This window comes from Taeniopygia guttata, chromosome 13 (assembly GCF_048771995.1).
Source record: "Taeniopygia guttata chromosome 13, bTaeGut7.mat, whole genome shotgun sequence".
Classification (NCBI taxonomy): Eukaryota; Metazoa; Chordata; class Aves; order Passeriformes; family Estrildidae; genus Taeniopygia; species Taeniopygia guttata.
Genome location: NC_133038.1, coordinates 7,201,164 through 7,213,991, shown reverse-complemented (window position 1 = coordinate 7,213,991; position 12,828 = coordinate 7,201,164). Strand labels below are relative to the sequence as shown.

Here is a 12,828-nt window from a genome sequence, read left to right as displayed (position 1 = left end):
GATGTGCTGAATTTGCACCAGGGGTGCAAATGCAGCCTCAATTATAAGCATAAAATTAGAGTCTGTTCCCCATTAATCAGCCCAGCTAATTGCTATGCACTACCATTAGCCATATGGTGTGAAAGACAGCTTGCTCTCCCTAAGATGAAATTTCTTCATTTCAGACATGAAATAGTGAGGGCTCTGTATTTTAAAATAGCTTGTTTTAGATATTTAATTTCTAAACAACTTTCAGCAGTGCTTTCTATCAAGGCTAACTGCACAATAAAACTTTGCATTTATGTGACAAAGCTGGGTATTTATAGTGTACTACAGCTACGGCATGGAGGAGACAAAGAATTCAAATGTGTAAGAGAGTCCTGGCTGTGGCAGGAGAGCGAAGCTGAGGTTTGCTTCAGGTAGCTGTTTATTTCAAAGGATTTCATTGTGTTTTGTCAGATATAAAAATCTACACTGTTGGTGAAAATGTTAATAGCTGGGGAGAATTCACAACCTCAGTGGAATTTATTAGTATTGTAGGCAGCATGGGGAGGGACATCTATAGTTAATATTGCCTCAACAATTTCCATTATGAAACCTTCAGTGGCTTACAGCTTTGCCAAACTTAAACTGTTCTGGCTGAAATATCCTTTGCAGGGTGTCAGCCTCAGGGTGACTTTCTTTGGAAAGTTTCCGCTAAAATGGTTCAGTGATTTCTGAGAATGAGGTTGGAGTAAAATATGGGTTTCGTCTGTGTAAAATAAGATCTTGCAGCTGTTTTGGCAAGGGGGTCCTGCACCTCCACGCTGCAGGGTGAGGAGCCTGTTTGGGGCAGGGGCTGTGCTGATGGCATCACTGGTGGGAGGGATCCCACCTCGCTGGGACCTCGTGCAACATCTCCCAGCCCTCGCTGGCGGCTCGGTGGGGCCTGGCAGCCAAAGTCTCCTTGGCGCTGGCCACCTGCCATGGGCCCCTAATTCCTCATTGTTCATTGTCCCCGGGATGCAAAAACAGGGGCAGGCCAGGCTGGGCATGGCAAGGGAGGGTTTGGGGTGCAGACATTGGGGTGAGGAGGCTGCGGGCAGAGATCCTCAGGCACGTGGAAGGGAAGAGGAGGAGGAGGATGGGCAGCAAGGAGACAGGAGAGCAGCAGGTCCCCAGAGGGCTGGGGCGAGGAGAAAGGCAGCAATAAAATCTGGAGGTGGTGGTGCCCTGGGGAGGAAGAGGCGAGGGATGGTGAGGAGTTCAGGAATGAGCCATGAGGATGGCAACAACAGCAGCAGTGTGCTCGGAGATGGGCTGCAGGAGCATGAATTAATGGGAGGCTGCATTACTACCAAGGACTATTGGTTTTAAAAACAAGCAAACCCCACAATTAAATCAATTTTTGTAGGCTTCTCCTGTGGGCCAACATGGCATTGTGTCTGAGCCGTGGCTCCTGGCCCCACCTGGGGAGAGGTGTCATGGAAGAACAGCAAAGACAAGTCCTTGTCCTCCTGGCTGCAAGGAGCTGGCACTCCCTGCTCTTGCACAGAGCCTTGCTGGGAGCTGGAGGGTTTCTGAGTGGTTTGGAGAAGCTCCTGGGAATTTTAAAATTCTTTCAGGGAAAGAAGAAAGGGTGCTGAATATTTAGGAACTTATTTCCAAGTGCTAAGTAGGTACTAAAAGCAAAGCTTTTGAGGGAAATTGAATTAAAAGCACTTTTAACCAGGTCTGAAACTCAAGATCTGTGATGTTTTAATTCTCTGCATAGAGTCAAGAGTGAAGAGACCGCCAATTCTGCTGTGGCATGGGGGAAAAACACAAAAGGCAAATTAAATTTTAAAATATAATTCTCCAGATCATGAAGGAACATCAGGGCTTCCTTTCATGCCAGAGATCCACTCAATGGTGGGATGTGCCAGCAATGGAGCCCCTCCACATCACCCTCAGATTGTGGTCAAGGAGTGAAGTCTCCTACTGTCACTTGGGACTATTGGGGTGCACTTTTGGGGTGATGCCCCAGTTAAGGGGTCACCTGAGGAGCAGTGAAGTGTTTCCCTTGCTCTCAAAGCTGGGTTGTCCCCACTGATGCTTGTGGCAGGAGGTGAGACCGAGGAGTCCCTGTCCCCAGGTGCCCGTGGCTGCCTCTCCCCCTGGGTTAATGCCCTGGGAAGGTGCCAACCTCTGAGCCCCGTGGAGTGTGGATGCTGGTGTTTGCCCATCTCGTGCTGGGAGCCTGGGAACCTTTGCTTGCCTGAGTGTGTGGCAATTTCTGTCCCTCCAGTCTGCTGGGAGAATGTCAGGACTAGCCCTGATTCACTTCAGTCACAAGAACTGCATTGTCTTAACTTGTGCCAACTCTGTTTCTAATTACATTTTAATCATTTAAAAATGATTAGCAGTTTTTATTGCCTTGTTTGTGGGTAAATTTTCTCACCCCACACATTCTAGCTGCACTCCAATGACAAGTCCTTTTATAGGCAAAAAAGCCCCTGAACGTCCCCATGACTATTTACCTACAGCATATTTTATTCCTTCCTAAATTTTAATACTTTCAGGGTGCCAAGGCTCTGGCATTTTCTGGTGGATCAATTGTGGTATTGTGCTGTAAAATTAAGCAGTTTTTTTTGGCAATCCCAAACAATGTAACTTCCACCGAAATGAAGATACCGCACATGTGTTAACTGTGAAAAGTTTCAGCCCTGAATAGTTGCCTTGAAGCTTTTTGCGGTGAAAAGAATTATGTATTTTCCTCTCTTTGAAAACAAAATTATTATTTTTTTTTAAAAGCCATGTTTAAACAGGCTGTTTTTGTAAAAGGCCCCTTTTTTGTTATCTTTACTGTGGTTAGTTGCTTTATTGCTAATCTTGGTGGGTAACTGTATATTATTCACTCTATTGTTCAGCAAAACAAGAGAACCTTTGTCATACTCCCAACAAGGCTATTTATATAGCATGGCACTTCTGAGGGCTTCTTCCTGTCCTGATGTTCTTCCACCTTCTGGGGAAAGGAAAATAGTTCATCTGAGAGGGAGAGTGAGCAGTGGTCCCTCCTGACAGCTGCTGAAATACAGGCGAGGTGCAGGTCCCTGGGATGCCACTGGGAACAAACTTAGTGCTTTACAAAGATTTGGCTGTGTGTGGCTGAGGCTGACCAGAAAGTTTATTGAACCTGAGATGTGCTCAGGTCTGGCCAGGGAGAGCAGCTGGGGTGGTCCTCACTGCCTGACACTTGGTGCCATCATGGAATGGGGTCCCTGCAGCTGTCCAGGCTTTGTCCAGCAGGCTTGGTCCTTGGGGACCAAGAAGGACTTGGGAAAGTCAGGAGCTTCTTGATTTTTAAAACTTTTTTGTTTCTTGAAGCCTTGACTTCAGTAAGAGAGTTTCTGTTAAGGGACATCAACAAAAAGGATTTTTCCTTGCAAGATGGGGGGTTCCTCCCTGGGGTGAGTGGGTGGGTAATATCTAAAGGCTTTGCTGACCTTTGTGGCTGTGATTTGGTCTTGTGGGTTTAGATGGGCAGGTGGGAAGAGCAGGGCAGCTCCCTGCCACAGCTCCAGAGGCACCAGGAGGGATTCCCACCTGGAGCAGAAACGTGTACCTCACATACAAAGTCACCTGCAATATATTTATGCCTCCTTACTGAAAACAACCCTTGACAAAGAATCATCAAAAAACCATCAACTTAACTTCTCTTAGGAAACAATGAGCCACCTTAGCTCAAAAAGAATCCCAGCCTCGAGGTCAGCCGTGGAGCAGTGCTTTGGGAGATGGAGCTTATATTTCACATGCCTGCTTTGTATCTGACCTGATGCAGGGCACCAGAGCCCTGAGCAGAGCTCTCGGTGGCATTAGTGATCATTAACATGCTCGGAAAACTTGGGGAAACAGGCGCGCTCGAGCATAAAAAGCTGTTGCTGCTGCTGCTGCTTGCATTTCAGCTCCCCCATTAACACCAGTGCTTCTTAGAGGGAGAATAATTGTGCTTTTGGAGTTTGGGGGGAGGTTTGCCAGTAGCTGGGAATTGTGTGGAAGCAGGAATATCTTGTGGATGTGTAACACAAGCGCTAAGCAAATGTAAAAACCAGGCTCAGCAGGGAAAAATCTGCCTTATTTTGTGTGCCAGCGTCTGCGGGACAACTGTTAAACCCCGCGGAAAAGAGGCTACAAATAGGCAGCTCTCCCTGTTTTGGGCAATCCTTGAATTATTATTTGTGAAAGGGGCAAAACCCCTCTCTTTTTATATTTCCCGTTGCTAACCAGCTGTGCAAGAAGTTAAACATGGTAATTAACCCATATGTGACCCAGTACATTTGACTGATTTGCAGGCAGGGCCGGCAGGGTAACTCGAGCCGGCAATTTGAACCCAACATGTTCGTAATGATGATTTTACAGTGTAATGGTCGCACTAAATCCTTTCGCTTTTGCTCTGTAGCCGCTGTTGTGACAAGAAAAGCTGTGGCAACAGAAATGAGACTCCATCAGATCCAGTGATAATTGACAGGTAAGGACTGCTATTGTTTCCTTCCATTTTTTTTTTTCTTCCTCTCTCTCCTCATTATAATGAAACACCTGCCCGGTGTTGCTAATAGGGAAGAATTAGGAGGCTATGCGGATGAAATTTTGGGTTTTTTTGATGCAGAATTAGTTGCGCTTTGCAGTTGTGATTGCCTTGGAAGGGCCATATGTGAGAAAATGTAGGGATACTGGAGCGCCCTGCTCTGTGGAGAGCTCCAGCTCTTGTAACTGATTCATGTGCATAAAGAGGAGATTTTTCTTTCTGACTTTCTGTGACTCAATTCACATGCTATGCCAGGGAAGCTTCAAGAATAAAATAATAATAGTTTGTGATTTATGAAATGTGGTTGGGTGCTTATAAATATTTAACTTTTATTTGAAAAATGTTTGAATCATTATCACTTAGCTACTGTAGTTCTGTTGGATGCAATCCATCTACATTTTAAGGCTTTTATTTATGCATAAAAACGGTTAAGAAAATAGATCTGCAATGTAAGGTTTTTTCCCTCCTCTTATTTTCTTTGGTTGGAATACTATTTTGACTGTATTGTCAGTTGATTAATTCATTTTTGCCTGTCTTAATTATTGTGTTTTTAAACAGATCCATATTGCTAATCTGACACCACTGAGTAAATCATTGTAGTACAATACATCTATTCCTGTTGTTCTGAGCCATGTGTAGTTTCTGTTGCTTGCCAGTTATGCAAAATGGTAGCCAAAGAGGCATTTTTACATTTTTATTGTCCAAATGTGTTGTCCAAAGCGGCGTGGGTTAGCCAGGGCATTGTGCAGCGTTACTCCAGAGGAGTTAAAGGGCCAACAAGCACCAAAAGTATTCACTGAGCTGTGAATAGGGGGACCCCAAAAACACAGGGCTGAGGGCACAGAGCACGTGCCTCTCCTTGCATTGCTGTCTGAGTTATGTTTGCTGTATGAAGTTCAGAGAATCTTCCATGCCAGAGCATCCATTTTATGAAAGAAGGCGAGCTGGGTTTGATGTGTTGGGAGCCCCCCTGGAGAGCAGTCCAGAGCCTGGTGCTCATCCCAGCTCCCAGCTCTTGGATGGGTTGGGTAGGAAAGTGCTTTTATTGGATGCTTATAGCAGATGTTTTGATTAGCTGTGATAAGTAATCCCGAGAATCTCAGAAGATATCCCTGTCTATTTTAACTAGGCATATTTTCATCTTCTCTGAGCATCAGGTAGCACCAGAGGAAGTGTGTGTGGGGGAAAGCCCCCCAGTGAAACCTGTACAGAGCTGTGTTTTATAAGCATGCTGCAGAGCTGAACACTATAAACATGGTGTTAGAGTGGCATTTTGAGCAACATGAAAGCTACAAAATTCACATGAATTTTTCATTGTACTGGAAAGTGAGATGTTAAGATGCTAATGGCAGGTTTACAGAAATATTTTGTTTAACTATCTAGTATGCAAAACTGGCAGTTGCAAATAATTTTAAATTTTGAAACCCAGAGATGCTGTCTTTTACATGCTTCCTGCAAAATGAGGAAAATAGGTACAGGGAAAAAAACCCCCAATTTTAGCTTCCTAGCAGTGATCCTTTCCTCAGTATTTACATAAATTGATGCAATAGTTACCAGTTTTGAAGTTTCTTCTTAAAATGCAAGGTAAACACAATTCAAAGTTCATAATAAAAACTCTGTCTCACCACCCACACTGAATCACACTTGGCTTGTGAATGGGTTAAGCTTTTAAGTTCTTCACTTGGTTTTAAATTGTGACTTTGATACAGGAGGTTGATATGACTGTGGTTTGAATAACACTTGATTTTGACCTGTTCCTGTGGGTTGCAATGGCATAAGAAATTTGACTCAGCAGTACTGTAATTAGCCCTCCCTGTGTTTTTGAAACAGGATTGTGTTACCTGGATTGCATTAGTGTGGCTTCTATTGTTGCCGCTTCGCATCTGTCCCAGTAGGGTACTTAAAACCTTTTCTTGGCTGGGGCTAGTTCAAACAATTTAGGCCAAGCAAGTATGTGCTTTATACAGTTAGTAGCTTTAGTGATGTTTCTTGTGACATTTATCCTATTCATTTTTCTTGTCCCCTTTGGTTTGGAAAAGATGAAGTGATTTATATGGAGCCTTTTTACCTGAAAACGAGTCCTTTAAAACTGTTCTCTGATTAAAATGCCTGCACAAGTCAGGCCATGTGTTTGGTTGTGCTCCATTGTCACTTCTCCATGCACACAGTTTTTAACTATTATGTCAATTGATATGCAAAGCCATATTTAGTTATTTTTATTTGCACTGAGCTTAGAGAATTCATTTACCATTTGGGCTAAAGCACTCCCACATGCCTGATGCTCTGATCAAGTCTTTGCCTATGGATTTAATCTAACTCTTGCATCAAATCTTGTGAATCCACAGACTCTGACCTAACATAGAGTTTGACACAGAATCTGTCCATGGGATTTTTGACATATGTACTTACATGGAAATGTTATCCTCTTCTGACAAGTTGGAACACTATTTGGGATTGATTAATTCTCTTTGATGAGGCTGGAGAGACTTGGGATAGAGAGGGCTCTGGCTTTGTGGTGGTTTGGTGAACTTGGAGAAAAGGCTCTTCGGCAACTTCAAAGTTACATGTGTTGTATTCTTCTTCAAAATCTGGATATATGTGAAATCAAATTGCATATTTCTCTTTAATGGAAATGTGAGTTTTAAAAAAGAAAGTCTGTATTGTCTTTTTTCTTTATAAAATTGTTTTATACTTTGCTCTATTACGGTATCAGCAGATACAGCAGTGAAAGGGACCTAAAGAAATTTATACTCATATAAAATGGTGATTTAAATTTTCTCTGGAGAACAAAATTAGTTTATTATGATTACAGAGCAGTCATCCCAAGGAAGTTTCTTGGAAACCTGTGTGTGTCTGTATCATCATCTTAGCATAGCCTGTGTATTTTATTGCTAATCCAGTTACATGTGCTGAGATGAAGATCTGATGAACAGGAACTCATTTTAAAAGGGGTATTATTGTCACAATACAAATGCACAATTCCTCCTACGAGTGCAGTGGCAGGGCTGTATTGTAATCACACTTAAAGAAAACACAGAGCACTTCCTGTTATTAAATTAAATTCTAGATTGATTTAACTTTCAAATTGTAACTCATATTTGAATTTAAAAGGTTCGCAATAAAATTCCTGTGAAGAAATTGAATAAATTGTAGTTTTATTACCACTCTGGATATCCTGGTATCCTAACCTTTTTCCTTACAGTTATCTTAGTTCAATAAATAAAACCTCATTAGACTATTCCCATTTCAACGAGTTTATTAAATTTTACAGGAGTAATTAGCATAAGCTGTGCTAATTTTTCTGGAAGACTAATGAGAGAGCTTCCTAATTAGGTTTGCTTTGTAAGAATCAGAAAAGATGATAATGACAAAAGTCACATAGGGGAGAAAGTGGGGCTTTATGTTATTCCTTGGTTCAGGAAAAAGGCTCCTCTCTTGGCACTCTGTTCCAAACTTTTAAACCCAATTTACCATTGTCAGGACCGATATTTAATGGTGTTACCAGTGCCTGCTGGGGCTTCTTTACCTTTTATGGCTGCATCCAGTCAATAGGAGTCCTACTGACTGGTAAAATAGGAATAGCCACTGCAATCCCAAATATAGTGGCAGAAAATACAGATACCATATATATCATATATATCCTGCTTGAGACATTGCATGGAAAAAGGGCTGAAACAGGCAGTTCCTGGCTCCTCCCAGATTTTGCTTCTTCCCAGAGTACTTGAGCAGGCTGATGACAGTGACCTGGGGTTGGCTTTGCTAATATTTACCAGTAGAGGCAGGACCTGTAGTGAGAATCTGGCCGCTGTCTATCTTTTGGATTGATAATCTTTAGGTGAGGTAGAAGTCAAGGGGCTTCGTGCTGGAGCTGCCCTGGGAGGGACTCTGTGACCTTTGGTGGCAGGGGATGGCCAGGGCTTCTCCTGGCCCTGCTCTGGTGACACACTGAAGGTCTTCATGTGGAATTTTGGATGCAGTTTGGGAGCCATGAGGAGGTTTGTGCCTTTGCAGAGCCCTCACAGCTCTTGTCCATGGAGCAGCGGTGGGGACTCATGGATTGGAGGTTGTAATATTTCCTATACCTTGATATCAGATGATACCAAAATACATTTTAATGCATGGCCTCCTGCCAGTGTTTGAAAGGCATCTGTGCTTCCAACATGCAGGATGTTCATGTGGGCTCTCTGTAACCTGTCCCAGCACACCCAGCCAACTCACCTACAGATGGGTTTGAAATCTTTCTGCCTGTAACCTGAAAAGTTTTATGTTTGTGGGTAGAATTTCACTGTGCAAGGACATGAAAAACTCATTACCTCTGTTTTACTGCTTTACAAGTCATCAGGTAGTGGATTGTATTTTACAAGCCTGATCATCTTTTCATCCTAAATACCAGGCAGGTGGAAAAGTGACTGGGAGGACTCACACTCCCTGCATCCTCCCAACAAACACACTGCTTAAGTAGATGTGGCAAATAATGCATTTTGCAGTAGCTTTCCATGTCTGGAGAGAGGGGGAAGGAGATGCAGGCAGAACCTGCCCTCCAGGGGAGGGGATGAGGTGGGTTTTGCTGAGAGGGAGCTGCTGAGGGATGCTTTGCTGCAGGGGATGGAGTCAGTGCTGCAGCTGACCCCCACCAGCCTGCAGGGACCTGGGCTTGTCACAGCTAAGTGGCAGGAGATGCCAGGTGCTCTGGCAGTGTCCCCTTGGCCCTTCCTGCCCTGGCCTGGTCCTATCCTTGTCCCCCTGACCATGTCAGTACCAGAACCTGGCTGTGGAGTCAGGGGCAGCTCTGTCTCCCCGCTTTGCTCCCACCAGGGATGGGCTGTGGGAGCCTGGGGATCCCATCACTGCTGGCTCCTTGGGTGGGTTTTCCACACAGAAGGAGCAGGAGGGCAGGCATGGAGCACTCTGATAGACATCCTAGGTGCAAAATATCCCTGGGTGTGACTATTGGGCTGTTATCTGGAATTTTGTGCTGGAAAGCTCCCCCCTCTCCCCCACACCACTGCTGTGCCTCTTCCAGAGCTAGATGGGAGTTATTGATGCATCAGGGAGGAGTCAGAGGAGCAGAAGCTGGGTGACAGAGCTACCCCAACCCTGCACAGAGATGTCTCCCAGGCTGTCTTCTCAGGCTGTGCTGCTGCCTAAACCCCCTGGGCCTCTGAGCAGGGTGTTCAGAGACAGAAGTTGGCCCCAGCGCTTCGTGCGAGCTCCGGGAGCCTGAGCCCACACATTTCTGAGAGGGGAGGGACCCAAACACACATCCTCCAGGATTTGGTTGTGATTGATGCAGCTGAGAAGCATTACCCAGAACATTTCCCACATGACTTAGACAACCAAAGGCACTTTGAGCTGTTGTGAGATAAATGGGAGACTGATCAGTAGATGCTTCTCACACTGAGATTCAGGCTTGCATGCTTGCCTCTCTATGAGTGCTCCTCATGCGTGTGGTGTCAGCCTTCTTTCTGGTGGTGAAATCACTAGAGCTGGGGGTAACTTTGCAAGGACTCTTGCAAAAATCTCTTGGTTTCAGCCTGTTGGGGTTGGCACATATCACTGCTGCTTATAAATTCCTTTATTTTGCTCTTGGGGCTGAATGAACTTGGTCAGGGTCAAACCAGCTTCTGCTTATTGTTTGTTTGATTACTCTTCTCTCTGCCTCCAAGTATAAGAATTTTTGTGTGATCTCAGAAGTATTATGCAAAGCCTTAATTTGGTCTGAGCTTCACTCAGAAGAGTTTCTCAGCAAACCTGTTCTGAGTTTTCAGTTTGTTATTAAATCCCAAACCAGGCAAGCCTTATGTGGTTTTGGGTTTCACTGCAAACATTTCACACTACTCTAATAGTTACTTGCTTCTCAGTGATGCCTTTTGAATTCACAGCTAGTGTTTGGGGCTTTAGTTAACTGTGATCTTATGCTTGATTATTATTATTTACTATTTTTTATTGGTGATGTAGCAGAGGTTTCTATTGCAAAGCAGACACATTTTGCTGAATGCTCTGTAATTTCTAAGCAGGGAGATGATCCCATTCCTGAAGAAAAAAAGGTTCTCCCGATGCAGAGTAAAAACTGAGATTTTTCTAGGGAGACTAAAACACTGTGTTGAATGTCCTGGGGATGAGGGGAACTCAAGACAAGATTGCTGCTTTTGGCATTTGACTGCCAATGCTCACCCACAGCCATGGGCTTGGCCAGCTGTCACTTGAGTGCACACATGGGATGTAATGGCCCTACAGCCTGTCCATGTCAGTAAATCCCTTCCTGAAAATCTCCTGCTCAGCAAGGGTTAACAGCTTTAGGAGACTGAATTAGTTTGTTTTAGTCCATAAAGTCAATCCTGAAGACCCTGTGAATTTTCTTGTGCAAAGGAATCTAACTGAGACCTCATGGATTATTCTGCTGCTCTGTTCTGGTGTCAGGATTTGGGTATTTGAGGTTGGAGGTGCTTTAAAAATTTTGGTGCAGTGACCTCCTGCAGCACCACGAAAGCTCTGGCCTCAGTAGGAGCCCAGGGCCTGGCAGGGGGATCCATCCCTTTGTTTCTTGTCACAAAACTTCAAATGTGCTCTTCGTACTTATCGATTTCTTAATATGAACTCCTCCTTCAAAGCATGTCCTGCAGCAGGGAGGATGTGCTGGGCACAGTGGGCTCCCTGGCTCCATGCAGTTCAGTGCCAGCTCTTTTCTCTCAAGAGTTGGGATTTTTGGGGAGAGAAAAAAAATACTGTCTTTTTCTCATATGCATATATATGCACACATAGTTTGTGGAGTGGATAAATTTCCTCTTCTATCTTAACACCTGATTTATTTCCATATTTGCTGTCGCAGTGGGAATGCATACATGAATAAGAGCAATGGGGAAATGTATTTGCAAAGATCATCCTCAGTTTTAATGCAGATTAGCTAAAATTCCTCTGAACATGAAAAATGTATCTCAGCTCTATCTCAGTGTTTACTGGATGAAAACACAACCCAAGCTTTATTCTTCAGGAGCTGAGGGGTGTGAGTAGTTTTCTTCATGTGAGTTTTCATAAATATTTTCATGTTCCAGCCACCAAAATATATTCCTATAAGTAATTTGCCACACTTATTTAAATAACTATGTTAAATTCACAGGCACTTCTGCCTGCTGGAAGTACTTAATTTTAATACAACATCTAACAAATAAAATTAAAAGAGAGCAAGAAACACTTGTAGGTTACTGTGCAAATCATGACTAAGTTTCTAGAAATGGTTTTAACATTGTCCTCAGAAGGCAGAAAGTCTCTGTAGTAGTAGTGTGGAATGTTGGTATGAATTTTCCTCATTCCCTGTCACATCGTGATATTTTTTCTGTAACAGTTCTGGAAAAGTACAGAAAACCCATACAAAGTTCCCACTGTGTCCCATTAGCAACTTTGCACAGGTAGTTTGTGATCAGAATATATTACTGTATCAACTGGGTGTTTACATTTTTGCTAGGGACAGTATTTTAGAGGTTTTTTTACTTTTTAAAGTGGAACGAATGATTTTCTACCCACTTTTTAAAAACGGCGTTTGGAAATCGGAAATGTGAATATGAATTTTCTGTTGCTGTTAATACGTGAAATATATGAAATTAGTTATTGAAAGGCTTTATATCAAGTCACTGGAGTTATGTACTGGACTGTAGTAAGGTGACCCAGATATAGAGCCTTTCAGAGCAATCATTGAAATGCTATGAACAGTGCTGTTTTGTCTTTGGTTTCGTGCTGCCTCTAAAGGTGTAGGCAGATGAAGATAACTTTAAAAAGAGCTATTTCTCCAATTACAAGCTTTTGTCCAAGAGCAAAGAAAGATTTTTAGACTAACAGCATTCACTATAACAAAATTAAATTCCCTTCATCTGACAAGAAGCGGAGCCTGGCAATAGTTTGGGATTTTTTGTTGGGGCTGGAGCAGCAGCTGCCCTCTGTACCCCGTGTTTTTCACAGAGGGGAGGTGACCTGATGTGGGGAGGGTGTGAGGGCACTGTGTGCTGTGGCAAGCACATTTCCCTCCCTCTCAGGATTTTTCATAGAGGTGCACAGAGAGAAATTAAAGAGAAAGCAATTTCTATTTATTCTCCTTTTTTTTTCCTATGCGGAATGTGTTTAGAGAATTGTTTACCTGGGGTGATTGCTTGGTTGGATTCTGGTGAGGATTGTTTGAGCCTGATGGCCAATCCAACCCACCTGGGGCTGGGCTCTGGCGAGAGGGTCACGGGTTGTGTTAGAGATAGAGTCAGAGAAAGTAGTATGGAGTTTTAGTATCCTCCTTTTATATAGCATATTGATGTATTTTAACA

At 43.5% G+C, this 12,828-nt stretch overlaps 1 protein-coding gene across 9 annotated transcripts in view; it reads left to right on the top strand.

The window, feature by feature from the left end:
* The window catches only part of EBF1 (EBF transcription factor 1), a 269,110-nt gene that overhangs the window by 14,395 nt on the left and 241,887 nt on the right, over positions 1-12,828 (top strand). For all 9 annotated transcript variants that reach the window (XM_032750927.3, XM_030284314.4, XM_030284316.4 and 6 more), the window contains exon 6: positions 4,397-4,465. In XM_032750927.3, the coding sequence (XP_032606818.1) occupies positions 4,397-4,465 (69 nt within the window). The remainder of the gene's footprint in view (positions 1-4,396; positions 4,466-12,828) is intronic.